We start from the raw sequence: 14,681 nt of genomic DNA, 5'->3' as shown, positions 1-14,681 counted from the left end.
CTCCTTTGTCAAATATTCAAGAGATAGTGCGGATTCTTTCTCAAGACTAACACTTTACACAATTGGCCTAAGTTGGTCTCTGTTTTATCCAAAACATCATAACTTACCAATTTCAAATGTACAAGAGTAGATAACCTTTTACTCTTACATTTGACTAGTGTTAACAAACCCTCTTTAAGATATGTCACTCAAGTTACAATCTTGGAGTATGACTCTAAGAATTGTTTTGGAATGAAGTATGACTCATCTTTTTGATTTAACCATTTCAACAATTCATGACTCCTCTTCTTAGTCATAAGAATGCACTAAGATGACTTTAGAGGAACAATTGTGATATGGTATCTTAATCATTAAGATGATCATAAACATGATACTAAAGTACTCTCCCATCTTTTCAGATTTGAGAAACTTTTATCTTTCTGCCATACTTTGATTCTTCTTATTCGTTCTGTCTCACATTGAAACTTCTCCAATGCTACAGACTTATACTTAAACTTATAAGTATAACCATATTTACTGAACTTAAGTAAATCATGATGAATAGTCTTCTTGATCTTTTGTGGTGGACTTGACCAGTGCACAAGAATGTGTACTCGATCCCTTAGTCCTTTCCTTATTCACATAAGGAATTAGTCTTAATTTTCCAAGCTGAAAGTTCTCATTCATCATACTATACAACTTGCATGATTCCAAGTTTCGGTCCAATTGAACCTTGGGTGATGAGAATCTTTCCTTATTTGGTAATATTAGACACTACCACAACCGAAAGAATCAAATCCATTTTTCCAATATTGCTATCAATGGAATCTTATAAGCAACAACTTTTCACAAATGCCATTGTAAGGATACTTAAAATAAATAAAATCAAAACCTTTTTCTTTTATTTTAAAACTTTGCGGAAAAACTTATCCTTACAATCCATATGAAAACCTTGTTGTTATCTATTCCTAAGCAATATAAATATCATAACTCTTAAGTAATAGCCCAAAATTCTGATCACCGAACCATGCGATTGAAATCCATCTTCGCGATCAGAATCAGCATGTACTTAATAGAGTTAGACAATGGACTTTACCTGAAGTAGAGCCAAACTTATTGAGTTTAACATCCTTAGGTAAATTTGGCAGCTTCGTAACCAATGCCCCTTCCTTTGGCAATAGTTACCTATGGACCCTTGATAATGGGACTATCTCAGACTTCGCCTCTCTCTTTACCATTGGGTCAACTGAGTTGACTATGGTCGATCCCTTTCCATTGGGAAGAGAGAGCTTTACTGGATATCCAATGTCATCATTGTCAATGTCCATAGCGTTTTAGGAAGTTGATCTTAGCAAATAGATAAGATCATTAAGGGTCTTGTCTTAGTCTGTTTCATAGGATTCCCAAAAGAACTCACTATGTGACTTAGAAAGTAGTTGAGCCACCAACTTTCTCAAGACTTTGACACCCAACTCTCCCGGCTTGTCAATATGTGACTACATCTCCAAGATGTGATCACACCTAGACCTTGCCTTGCCAATAGGGCTTGAGTGACCTTAAACTTTTTAGGAACTTGTGGGTTTGGGAGAATAATTGGAGGAGGTGAAAGAAGTATGATATACATGGGACATCATCTTCATTTAGGAAAGCTTGTTTCAAGAGATTTGGGAAGATCATAAATGTCTAGACCAGACATCTTTTTGGGAGATATTCAAGATAGTTGATTTAAAGTCCTTAATATGACACCCAATATGAAATATTAAGGCTAGGACCCAACAAACTATTTTATAACTTAGAAGAGGGATGCCGTAATCCAAGCTATAAAATATTTGAAGGTAGGTGAATGACGATTCACCAATTTCCACCATGAAAAATGAAATAATTTATTAGGTTTTAATTGGATTTGAAAGTCCTAGATCTTTGAGATTCATTGAACTGTTCAAAGGCATGTTTCAATCTCGAGTGTGCCCTTCAGGTTTTGTGACTGGGATGCCGAGGATCACAAGACAAGGTGTGAATAACCATGCAAATATACTTGGTACCCTTAATATTTACCCCTTAATCAGTGTGCCGGTTAACCACACACGCTCCACCGATACTATGATAAATATTAAGTTACCCTTTGCCTACCTTGTTAAGTCCAGGTTAGTGTGCCGGTTAACCACACACGCTCCACTAACGACTTAAGCAAAGTGCAAAGTGTAATTTCATGGGTTAGCACCAAATTCACATTTTCCTAAGTAACTAAGATTGGGTATTAATAAGAGTTTAGTTACTTATTATTTATCATTAATACTTTTAATGAAAGGAGAATTATAGTCCTTGTCCTACCCGTTCGGCTAACGACCCTCCACCAGTCAAGGAAGCGGTGGGTGAGAGTGGACACCCATTAAACTGCCATTTTATAGGCAGTAACCTTATACCCTCCTTATAGACCGGCTTCGTGAATGAGGCCTACTAACGGTAAGACTGACTTTACTCTTATACATATATATAAATATTATTAACTTATAATATTATAAAGTATAAGGGTTGAATTTTAACTTTTAAAATTCTAAGGGCTAACTTGGAATTAAAGTATTCATAAGTGAAAACTTTTCAAATTCCAAAACTTGAGGGCAAGTTTTGAAACTATTCAAAACTAATTAATTCCATAACTTATGAGTTTAAAGTAGTTTTAATTAAAAAAAAAACTCTTCAAGTTCCATAACTTGAGGACAAGTTATGGAAGATTTTAAACTAATTAATAAAAAAAAAACTTTTTTTTATTGTAACTTATGGAACTAATTAAGGTTACATTTTTTTTTAATTTAATGAAGAGACTCTTGAACCTCCATAACTTGAGGACAAGTTATGGAGTCATAAAACCATTTAATTAGAACTAGACTCTTCATTTTGTAACCTTTGCCAACTTTTATGAGTTTTATGATTCTTAAATGTGACTTTTCATATAACTTGAGGACAAGTTACAAAAACACACTTTGGAATCAACTCTTAGATTAAAATGGATTGAAAACAACTATTTCACACAACTTTTCTATTAATCTAAGAACCTCATAAGAACAAGATAATTCAAATCATCAATCTTCAAGAAATTAGCATGAACATACAAACTAATACAAATCTTGAAATTATGACAATTATCTTAGAAATTGGATTAGCATGAACATTACCACATCAAAAACAAGTTTATAAGTCCAAAAACATCTGAGGGTAATGTTCCTAGTCCAATTCCAGTCAAAACAATCGAATATATGCATCCAACTCGATTTTTCAGCTACTTTTGCAAGTATAACAAGAAAACAAGCCTAGGCTCTGATACCACTGTTGGGTTATGAGCATTCTAACACTCCTAAGTGTACATGCAACACTAAATACCTTGGATCTATGTTTTCTCTATTATACATACAATTATGAACATCCAATGTATTATCCTAATCTAGCATACAAAATAATAAATATAATGTAACGCCCGGGTTTCGGGGCTAAGCATTTTTAGAGGATGTAATAGTCTAGGTCAACTATTGTAACTCTTTTGATGTAATAAAAATGAAATATTTGAGTATTTTGTGAATTATGTGAATTTATGTGCTTATTATTTAATTATAAATGTATAATTAATAAAGAATAAAAATAAGCGTCAAAATGAAATGTTAGATAAACCCGATATCTATGAAGGATGTGGTAGTGGTCGTGACGAGGTTTCCGAATATATAAAGAATGCCAAAATCCGAGTTATAACGAAGAAGTTATGACCCGACGAAGTTTCACGACGGAACCGACACGATACCGGGAAGCGTAAATAGTGAATTTACGATAAAGCGAGTTTTAGCCTTAGCGATCTAAACGAAAGTCGTAGAGTTCGTTAAACCGAAAGCGTGCATAAAAAGAATGCCCAAATCTGACTTCATATGAGGAAGTTATGATTTTTCTAAGTTTCAGCTTAGCGGTATACAGCCCAAATACTCGATTTGAGATCGAGCGGTTTTTAGCCGACACAACCTAAACGAGAATTGAAGATCTCGTTAATAGTAATGCAACGGTAAAAAGACAGACGAAAACGGACGTCGGATGAAGAAGTTATGAATTTTTAACGGACTAATCCTGTCCCGGCCTGTTAAAAATATAACTGTTAAAATAAATTCAAAATTAGCCGACGGAGTCTAAACGAAAGTTGTAGATTACGTTCCCGCCTACGCGTGGATATAAAGAACGTCGAAAACAGAGTTCATATGAAGAAGATATGAATTTCCAAAGTTTTTAAAATAATTAATATTTATTTTTAATTATCTACTTATTTATTATTCGTTCGATCGGACGAATCTCCTTTACACCGGAGAAAAGGAAAAGGAGCTGACAAGTAATCGAGTACTGTTAGGTGACGTATGCAGTGACGCCGTGTACGCCCAGCGTACTTTGAGATTACGCCCAGCGTACTGAGTACGCCCAGCGTACTTGAAGTTACGCCCAGCGTAATCGGGGTTTCCAGCGACTATAAATAGAAACCGAAGTTCAGCCATTTTCCTTACCAATATTCATTCCTTCTCTCTAAATTTTGCCTTGGTTTGCGTGCCAATAATATCCCGAAGCCCCGATATTATTCCCGATCCCCGAAGCAAGTTTTGAAGCCCCGAGGATCCCGAGAAGTGCAACTCTCGAGCCGAAGCTCTGCTCGCGAGAAGCTCGTTTTTTTGAAGATCTTCCAGGACTACCGAGGAATACTACTTCTACAAGTCGTAGTGCTGTCCGGTTATCTTCTGAACAAGTGAGTGTGTAGTTACTTTCTTCTAACGCATATTATGAAGTATTTATTATAAAATATGTGTGATGTGTATATTTGGTTGTTATATGTGTGAATGTATATTCACTTTCTTCTATCTCATATATATGATATATTATCTATGAAATATGTGTTATATGTGTGTGCCTTATCTGTTATGTGGAATATATATTAAATGAACATGCTTTACAGGTTTTAAAACTATGCATAAAAATATATATTTTTATCTACTAATATGTTGGGTAGAACATGGGTAGATAGTTGATGTGTGATAAACAGATGAGAGGCCTCGATGTTGTTGTTGATCTAGTCATCTAGCGGAGTATGGATGACGACCACGGACTCTTCTAGGCAGTCCAGTGGAACACTAGCAGGCTCATAACCTGTAGGTGTTGTGAACGACGTGTTCACCGGTGTACTCTAATCCCCCACATGGTTGCCTTTAGGACATCTATTGTTGAGGAAACCCCTTAGCAGTAATGTCCGTCCCGATGAACTTTCCTAGATTAGGTCCCTTTAGATAGATGTTATTTTAGGGACGTAAAGTGAGGATAACGGGAATGGGTAATCGGGTTATTGTTGGTCGGTAAAAATTAAATATAATTATTTATTGTGGGTTGAAAACCCTATATGCTCACCAGGCTCCCAAGCCTGACCCACTCAGTTTATTTGTATTACAGGAAGTGGCGCAAGGGCATAAGATGGATGAATCATCAAGTTGTTTTGTTTATGAGCCTTTATATGAATTCAACTGTTGTATTGCTTGTAATATTTGTTTATGCTTTTGGTCTGTTTATCGGAACATGACATCCCGAATATTGTTATAAAATGATTATGCATCTTTGATAAAATGCTTTGATAAACTTTATTTTATCATATTTTGTTTTGGGACAAATTCCGCAACTCTTTTGAATAAAAGAAAAAGATTTACTCTGAAAATATTTTTAAAAGCATAAATAAAACCGGTCTTTTCTGGCCGAGATTTTGGGGATGTCACAGTTGGTATCAGAGCATTAGTTTAAGCGAACTAGGAATTTGTAGGATTTCTAGACTTAAACATAGAATGCTAAGCGATGATTGTGAGGTGTGAGCACTAGCTTATTTTAGGAATTGTGCCTAAAATGCTTTTATGTGCTAAATGATTTATGCCTTATATGCTGTTATTTGTTCGGATCTATGGTCTGTTGCCGACCGGATCTGGAAACCTTATGTGTTTAGGATTCTAAACGTACGACTACGATATTAGAACTAACATGTAAACGTTTCGGAGAGATAAGGATGATTTAAACGTCTATCCTGAATAAAGATCTAAATTCACCTTATTCGGGGTATAGATCAAAATGGCAAGAACCCGCAGTGGAGCTGGAAACGCAAACGAAAACAGGAATCGACCACCTGTAATTGAGCAAATACCTGTTGTAGCTGCAGCACCTAAGCCAGTAACGATGGCTGGTGTACAATTGATGATTCAGGCGATGTTGGATAATCAGATGGAAGAAACTAGACGTCTGCTTCGACAAAATCGTGAAGAACTTTCAATCCAAGTTGAAGAGCCCGAAGTGAATGGAGGGCCATCGGAAGGTGGAAACTTCAGTGGTACTGTTGGTCAAGCCAACCCACTAATAGTTAGGCAAAACCACCAGGATGGAGGAAATGACGGACGTGGATGCAAATACAAAGATTTCATGGCATCCAAGCCACCGAGTCTATCTGGAAGCCCGACGCCGGTGCAAATTATGGATTGGATCTCCGAAATGGAGACAATGTTTGAAAGTTGCGAATGCAGCAACAGGCAGAAGACCGCTCTTGCTATCCCGTTATTGAAATCTGGCGTGTTGAGTTGGTGGAAGCTGTTAGCTGACTCTATGCCCAAGGGAGAAGCGAGTAAAATGTCTTGGGAAGATTTTGTGGAACAACTGAAACTGCAATACTGCTCAGAGCAGGACCTACTGGAAATCAATAACGAGTTTCAGAATTTGAAGAAGGGAAAGATGAGCGTTGCTGAATACGCTGCAAGTTTCACGGAGAAAATGAAGCTTATCCCATACCTAGTTCCAACAGAACTCTCAAAGGTCAATAAGTTTGCCTTTGGACTACCAGCGGACTATGGTCCAATGGTTAAGCAAGCAACCACGTTGAAAACCGCCATCTGGGCTGCCAGAAATGTTGAGACCCAGATCAGGGAGAAAGGTCTGGAAAGGTCAGAGGTTGGTGAGAAGAGGAAGTTTGACGGACCCTCAGGGTCCAGCAAAAAGGGTAAATTCTCAAAGTCTAGTTCGAAAGGAGGTGGAGGAGGCGAAGTGAAGTGGTGTGACAAGTGCAAGAAGAAGCACTCTGGGAAGTGCGACGGAGGGGTCACTTGTTTCAAATGTGGGAAGCCTGGGCACTATGCCAATAAATGCACATTCACTAAGAAGGTCTGTTATGAGTGCAGCGTGGAGGGGCACATTTCGAGGGACTGCCCAAAGAAGAAGGAAGCAGGAAGACCCAACATTCCACCAAAGACGAAGGCTAGAGCCTTCCAGATGACACTGGAAGCTGCTAAAGAAGAAGCTGATGTCGCTTCAGGTACCTTTCTCGTAAACAAATTGCCTGCCCAAATTTTATTTGATTCTGGAGCCAACTACTCCTTTATTTCGCATGAATTTGGTAGAAAGCTAGCTTTGCCTGTCGATAGACTAGATAATGCCTTATTAGTCGAAGTTGCTAGTGGCAAGTTTGTACCTGTTAACCATCGTATGAAAAACATCTTAATCGATTTGAACGGGAATAAGTTTCACGAGGAATTATTGCCTATCGAACTTAACGGTTTCGACATCGTGTTGGGAATGGATTGGCTTAGCACCAATGATGCGGAAATACTGTGCAAAAAGAAGATTGTAAAAGTAAACCCGCCTGGGAAAGAGTCGTTTATGGTGTATGGGGACAAACGCAGGGTAAATTCTGGAATCATTTCTCTAATGAAAGCCAGAAAATGTTTGACCAAGGGATGTACATCATATTTAGCATTCGTGATCGATGCTAAGAAGGAAAAGAAGGTGATACAGAGCATTCCTATCGTGTGTGATTATCCGGAAGTATTTCCCGAAGATCTTCCCGGATTACCGCCTGACCGACAAGTAGAATTCCGTATTGACTTGTTACCAGGAACGACACCAATAGCAAAAGCACCTTACCGATTAGCACCGACGGAGATGAAGGAGCTGATGATGCAACTTCAGGAGTTATTGGACAAAGGTTTCATTAGACCTAGTTCATCACCCTGGGGAGCTCCGGTGTTATTCGTGAAAAAGAAAGATGGAAGTATGAGAATGTGTATTGATTACAGAGAGCTGAACAAGGCAACAATAAAGAATAGATATCCGTTGCCAAGGATTGATGACCTGTTCGATCAACTGCAAGGTTCAAGTTATTTCTCAAAGATCGATCTTAGGTCAGGATATCATCAACTGAAGGTGAGAGATCAGGATATTGAGAAGACTGCGTTCAGAACGAGATATGGACACTACGAGTTCTTGGTTATGTCGTTTGGACTAACTAATGCTCCAGCAGCATTCATGGATCTGATGAACAGGGTTTGTAAATCATTCCTCGATAAATCCGTGATAGTGTTCATAGATGACATTCTCATCTACTCGAAAAGCCAAGAAGAGCATGGTAGACACTTGCGGGAAGTGTTAGAAGTCTTGAAGAAGGAGAAGCTGTATGCTAAATTCTCCAAATGTGATTTTTGGATTCGAGAAGTCCAATTCTTGGGTCACGTGGTCAACCAAGAAGGGATAATGGTCGATCCAGCAAAGATTGAAGCGGTAATGAAGTGGGAACAACCAAAAAGTCCCACGGAGATCCGAAGCTTTTTGGGATTAGCCGGATATTACCGAAGGTTTATCCAAGGATTTTCTTCAATCGCTAGTCCATTAACAGCGTTAACCCACAAAGGAGCTACCTATGCTTGGAGTGATAAGCATAAAGAAGCATTCGAGAAGCTAAAGAAGAAACTATGTGAGGCACCGATACTTTCTCTACCCAATGGAGTTGAAGACTTCGTTGTTTATAGTGATGCGTCTGGTGTTGGGTTGGGTTGTGTTTTGACCCAAAGAGAAAAGGTGATCGCATATGCGTCTCGGCAGTTGAAGGAACATGAAAAGAACTACCCGACTCATGACTTGGAGTTGGCGGCGGTAGTTTTCGCTCTAAAAATATGGAGGCATTACCTCTATGGCACGAAGTGCAAACTTTTCACCGATCATAAGAGTCTCCAATATCTCTTTAATCAGAAAGAATTGAACATGAGGCAACGACGCTGGCTAGAATTACTCAAGGACTATGACTGTGAGATACTTTACCACCCCGGTAAAGCAAACGTTGTCGCTGATGCTCTCAGTCGAAAAGTCAACCTTGAAAGAAAAAGGCCAAGAGCGTTGAGAATAGAAGTTGTCTCGACCATTGTGGAAAGTATCAGGGAAGCTCAAGAAGAAGCTTCAGAGAAGAGTGACCGAAAAGAAGAACGTTTGGGAAAAACATTACTGTTTGGTACAAACAGTCAAGGACTAAAGGTATTCCAAGATCGGATTTGGGTACCTAAGACTGGAGGAATAAGAGATCTTCTGATGGAAGAAGCTCACAAGACCATGTACTCGATTCATCCCGGTAGCACTAAAATGTATAGGGACCTAAAACCCTACTACTGGTGGCCGACGATGAAGCTCGACGTTGCGAAATATGTGGCCGAGTGTGTAACTTGTGCAAGAGTTAAGGCACAACATCAGAAACCATATGGGAGTTTAGAACCCTTACCTGTACCCATGGGTAAATGGGAAGACATCACCATGGATTTTGTGACTAAACTACCCAGGACGAAGAACGGTCACGACATGATTTGGGTGGTCGTGGATCGTTTCACAAAGAGTGCACACTTCATAGCTGCCAATGAAAGGTGGTCTATGGATAAGCTTGCAAATGCTTACGTGAAGGAAATTGTGAGACTTCACGGTGTTCCTCTAACAATTGTATCGGATCGTGATAGTCGTTTCACGTCAAGGTTTTGGAGAAGTCTACAAGAGGAATTAGGTACGAAGTTATGTCTGAGTACAGCTTACCATCCGCAGACTGATGGTCAGAGTGAAAGAATGATTCAAACGCTTGAAGATATGTTGAGAGCATGTGCCCTCGAGTTCCAAGGTAACTGGGATGAGCACTTACCTTTGGTAGAATTTTCCTACAACAACAGTTTCCACTCGAGCATCAAGATGGCATCTTATCAAGCTTTGTATGGACAAAAGTGCCGTACGCCTTCTTGTTGGCTTGAGGCTGGCGAAAAGCAGTTTATGGGCCCCGAGATAGTCCATGAGACTGCTGAGAAGCTGAAGGTGATCAGGGAAAGGATGTTAGCAGCTCAGGATCGTCAGAAGAGCTATGCTGACAAGAAAAGACGACCGATGACCTTCGAAGTTGGGGATTCCATTTTGCTTAAAGTCTCACCGTGGAAAGGACTTATACGATTCGGGAAACGAGGAAAGCTGAGTCCAAGGTTTATTGGACCGTTCAAAGTTCTTCAGAAGATTGGGAACCAAGCTTACAAGCTGGAATTGCCCGAAGAACTCGATGGTATTCATAACACCTTCCATGTATGTTATCTGAGGAAATTCACGGGAGAAGTTCCCGACATAATTCCGATCTCGGAGTTAAGAATGGATGAGAATAAGAGGCTAATCGAAGAGCCCGAGGCAATTGTTGACCGTAAGATTAAGAAGTTACGACGCAAGATGGTCGACTTAGTGCTAGTCCGATGGAAACATTCGAATGGGCCGAATCTCACTTGGGAGACAGAGGATGACATGATGACTCGCTATCCACATCTGTTTGCTGACGCATGATTCCGGGACGGAATCATCCTAAGGGGGAGAGAATTGTAACGCCCGGGTTTCGGGGCTAAGCATTTTTAGAGGATGTAATAGTCTAGGTCAACTATTGTAACTCTTTTGATGTAATAAAAATGAAATATTTGAGTATTTTGTGAATTATGTGAATTTATGTGCTTATTATTTAATTATAAATGTATAATTAATAAAGAATAAAAATAAGCGTCAAAATGAAATGTTAGATAAACCCGATATCTATGAAGGATGTGGTAGTGGTCGTGACGAGGTTTCCGAATATATAAAGAATGCCAAAATCCGAGTTATAACGAAGAAGTTATGACCCGACGAAGTTTCACGACGGAACCGACACGATACCGGGAAGCGTAAATAGTGAATTTACGATAAAGCGAGTTTTAGCCTTAGCGATCTAAACGAAAGTCGTAGAGTTCGTTAAACCGAAAGCGTGCATAAAAAGAATGCCCAAATCTGACTTCATATGAGGAAGTTATGATTTTTCTAAGTTTCAGCTTAGCGGTATACAGCCCAAATACTCGATTTGAGATCGAGCGGTTTTTAGCCGACACAACCTAAACGAGAATTGAAGATCTCGTTAATAGTAATGCAACGGTAAAAAGACGGACGAAAACGGACGTCGGATGAAGAAGTTATGAATTTTTAACGGACTAATCATGTCCCGGCCTGTTAAAAATATAACTGTTAAAATAAATTCAAAATTAGCCGACGGAGTCTAAACGAAAGTTGTAGATTACGTTCCCGCCTACGCGTGGATATAAAGAACGTCGAAAACGGAGTTCATATGAAGAAGATATGAATTTCCAAAGTTTTTAAAATAATTAATATTTATTTTTAATTATCTACTTATTTATTATTCGTTCGACCGGACGAATCTCCTTTACACCGGAGAAAAGGAAAAGGAGCTGACAAGTAATCGAGTACTGTTAGGTGACGTATGCAGTGACGCCGTGTACGCCCAGCGTACTTTGAGATTACGCCCAGCGTACTGAGTACGCCCAGCGTACTTGAAGTTACGCCCAGCGTAATCGGGGTTTCCAGCGACTATAAATAGAAACCGAAGTTCAGCCATTTTCCTTACCAATATTCATTCCTTCTCTCTAAATTTTGCCTTGGTTTGCGTGCCAATAATATCCCGAAGCCCCGATATTATTCCCGATCCCCGAAGCAAGTTTTGAAGCCCCGAGGATCCCAAGAAGTGCAACTCTCGAGCCGAAGCTCTGCTCGCGAGAAGCTCGTTTTTTTGAAGATCTTCCAGGACTACCGAGGAATACTACTTCTACAAGTCGTAGTGCTGTCCGGTTATCTTCTGAACAAGTGAGTGTGTAGTTACTTTCTTCTAACGCATATTATGAAGTATTTATTATAAAATATGTGTGATGTGTATATTTGGTTGTTATATGTGTGAATGTATATTCACTTTCTTCTATCTCATATATATGATATATTATCTATGAAATATGTGTTATATGTGTGTGCCTTATCTGTTATGTGGAATATATATTAAATGAACATGCTTTACAGGTTTTAAAACTATGCATAAAAATATATATTTTTATCTACTAATATGTTGGGTAGAACATGGGTAGATAGTTGATGTGTGATAAACAGATGAGAGGCCTCGATGTTGTTGTTGATCTAGTCATCTAGCGGAGTATGGATGACGACCACGGACTCTTCTAGGCAGTCCAGTGGAACACTAGCAGGCTCATAACCTGTAGGTGTTGTGAACGACGTGTTCACCGGTGTACTCTAATCCCCCACATGTTTGCCTTTAGGACATCTATTGTTGAGGAAACCCCTTAGCAGTAATGTCCGTCCCGATGAACTTTCCTAGATTAGGTCCCTTTAGATAGATGTTATTTTAGGGACGTAAAGTGAGGATAACGGGAATGGGTAATCGGGTTATTGTTGGTCGGTAAAAATTAAATATAATTATTTATTGTGGGTTGAAAACCCTATATGCTCACCAGGCTCCCAAGCCTGACCCACTCAGTTTATTTGTATTACAGGAAGTGGCGCAAGGGCATAAGATGGATGAATCATCAAGTTGTTTTGTTTATGAGCCTTTATATGAATTCAACTGTTGTATTGCTTGTAATATTTATTTATGCTTTTGGTCTGTTTATCGGAACATGACATCCCGAATATTGTTATAAAATGATTATGCATCTTTGATAAAATGCTTTGATAAACTTTATTTTATCATATTTTGTTTTGGGACAAATTCCGCAACTCTTTTGAATAAAAGAAAAAGATTTACTCTGAAAATATTTTTAAAAGCATAAATAAAACCGGTCTTTTCTGGCCGAGATTTTGGGGATGTCACAGTTGGTATCAGAGCATTAGTTTAAGCGAACTAGGAATTTGTAGGATTTCTAGACTTAAACATAGAATGCTAAGCGATGATTGTGAGGTGTGAGCACTAGCTTATTTTAGGAATTGTGCCTAAAATGCTTTTATGTGCTAAATGATTTATGCCTTATATGCTGTTATTTGTTCGGATCTATGGTCTGTTGCCGACCGGATCTGGAAACCTTATGTGTTTAGGATTCTAAACGTACGACTACGATATTAGAACTAACATGTAAACGTTTCGGAGAGATAAGGATGATTTAAACGTCTATCCTGAATAAAGATCTAAATTCACCTTATTCGGGGTATAGATCAAAATGGCAAGAACCCGCAGTGGAGCTGGAAACGCAAACGAAAACAGGAATCGACCACCTGTAATTGAGCAAATACCTGTTGTAGCTGCAGCACCTAAGCCAGTAACGATGGCTGGTGTACAATTGATGATTCAGGCGATGTTGGATAATCAGATGGAAGAAACTAGACGTCTGCTTCGACAAAATCGTGAAGAACTTTCAATCCAAGTTGAAGAGCCCGAAGTGAATGGAGGGCCATCGGAAGGTGGAAACTTCAGTGGTACTGTTTGTCAAGCCAACCCACTAATAGTTAGGCAAAACCACCAGGATGGAGGAAATGACGGATGTGGATGCAAATACAAAGATTTCATGGCATCCAAGCCACCAAGTCTATCTGGAAGCCCGACGCCGGTGCAAATTATGGATTGGATCTCCGAAATGGAGACAATGTTTGAAAGTTGCGAATGCAGCAACAGGCAGAAGACCGCTCTTGCTATCCCGTTATTGAAATCTGGCGTGTTGAGTTGGTGGAAGCTGTTAGCTGACTCTATGCCCAAGGGAGAAGCGAGTAAAATGTCTTGGGAAGATTTTGTGGAACAACTGAAACTGCAATACTGCTCAGAGCAGGACCTACTGGAAATCAATAACGAGTTTCAGAATTTGAAGAAGGGAAAGATGAGCGTTGCTGAATACGCTGCAAGTTTCACAGAGAAAATGAAGCTTATCCCATACCTAGTTCCAACAGAACTCTCAAAGGTCAATAAGTTTGCCTTTGGACTACCAGCGGACTATGGTCCAATGGTTAAGCAAGCAACCACGTTGAAAACCGCCATCTGGGCTGCCAGAAATGTTGAGACCCAGATCAGGGAGAAAGGTCTGGAAAGGTCAGAGGTTGGTGAGAAGAGGAAGTTTGACGGACCCTCAGGGTCCAGCAAAAAGGGTAAATTCTCAAAGTCTAGTTCGAAAGGAGGTGGAGGAGGCGAAGTGAAGTGGTGTGACAAGTGCAAGAAGAAGCACTCTGGGAAGTGCGACGGAGGGGTCACTTGTTTCAAATGTGGGAAGCCTGGGCACTATGCCAATAAATGCACATTCACTAAGAAGGTCTGTTATGAGTGCAGCGTGGAGGGGCACATTTCGAGGGACTGCCCAAAGAAGAAGGAAGCAGGAAGACCCAACATTCCACCAAAGACGAAGGCTAGAGCCTTCCAGATGACACTGGAAGCTGCTAAAGAAGAAGCTGATGTCGCTTCAGGTACCTTTCTCGTAAACAAATTGCCTGCCCAAATTTTATTTGATTTTGGAGCCAACTACTCCTTTATTTCGCATGAATTTGGTAGAAAGCTAGCTTTGCCTGTCGATAGACTAGATAATGCCTTATTA

At 39.5% G+C, this 14,681-nt stretch overlaps 1 protein-coding gene across 1 annotated transcript in view; it reads left to right on the top strand.

The window, feature by feature from the left end:
• LOC145130853 (uncharacterized) overlaps nucleotides 1–14,681 on the top strand; it is a 45,885-nt gene that overhangs the window by 12,529 nt on the left and 18,675 nt on the right. Inside the window, exon 3 of the mRNA XM_079065612.1 lies at nucleotides 7,907–9,112. Coding sequence (XP_078921738.1) covers nucleotides 7,907–9,112 — 1,206 coding nt within the window. The remainder of the gene's footprint in view (nucleotides 1–7,906; nucleotides 9,113–14,681) is intronic.

This window comes from Lactuca virosa, chromosome 8 (assembly GCF_052849685.1).
Source record: "Lactuca virosa cultivar CGN04683 chromosome 8, Lactuca_virosa_CGN04683_v6, whole genome shotgun sequence".
NCBI classification, from domain to species: Eukaryota; Viridiplantae; Streptophyta; class Magnoliopsida; order Asterales; family Asteraceae; genus Lactuca; species Lactuca virosa.
The sequence above is the reverse complement of the archived record's forward strand: the minus strand, read 5'-3'. Positions and strand labels throughout refer to the sequence as shown.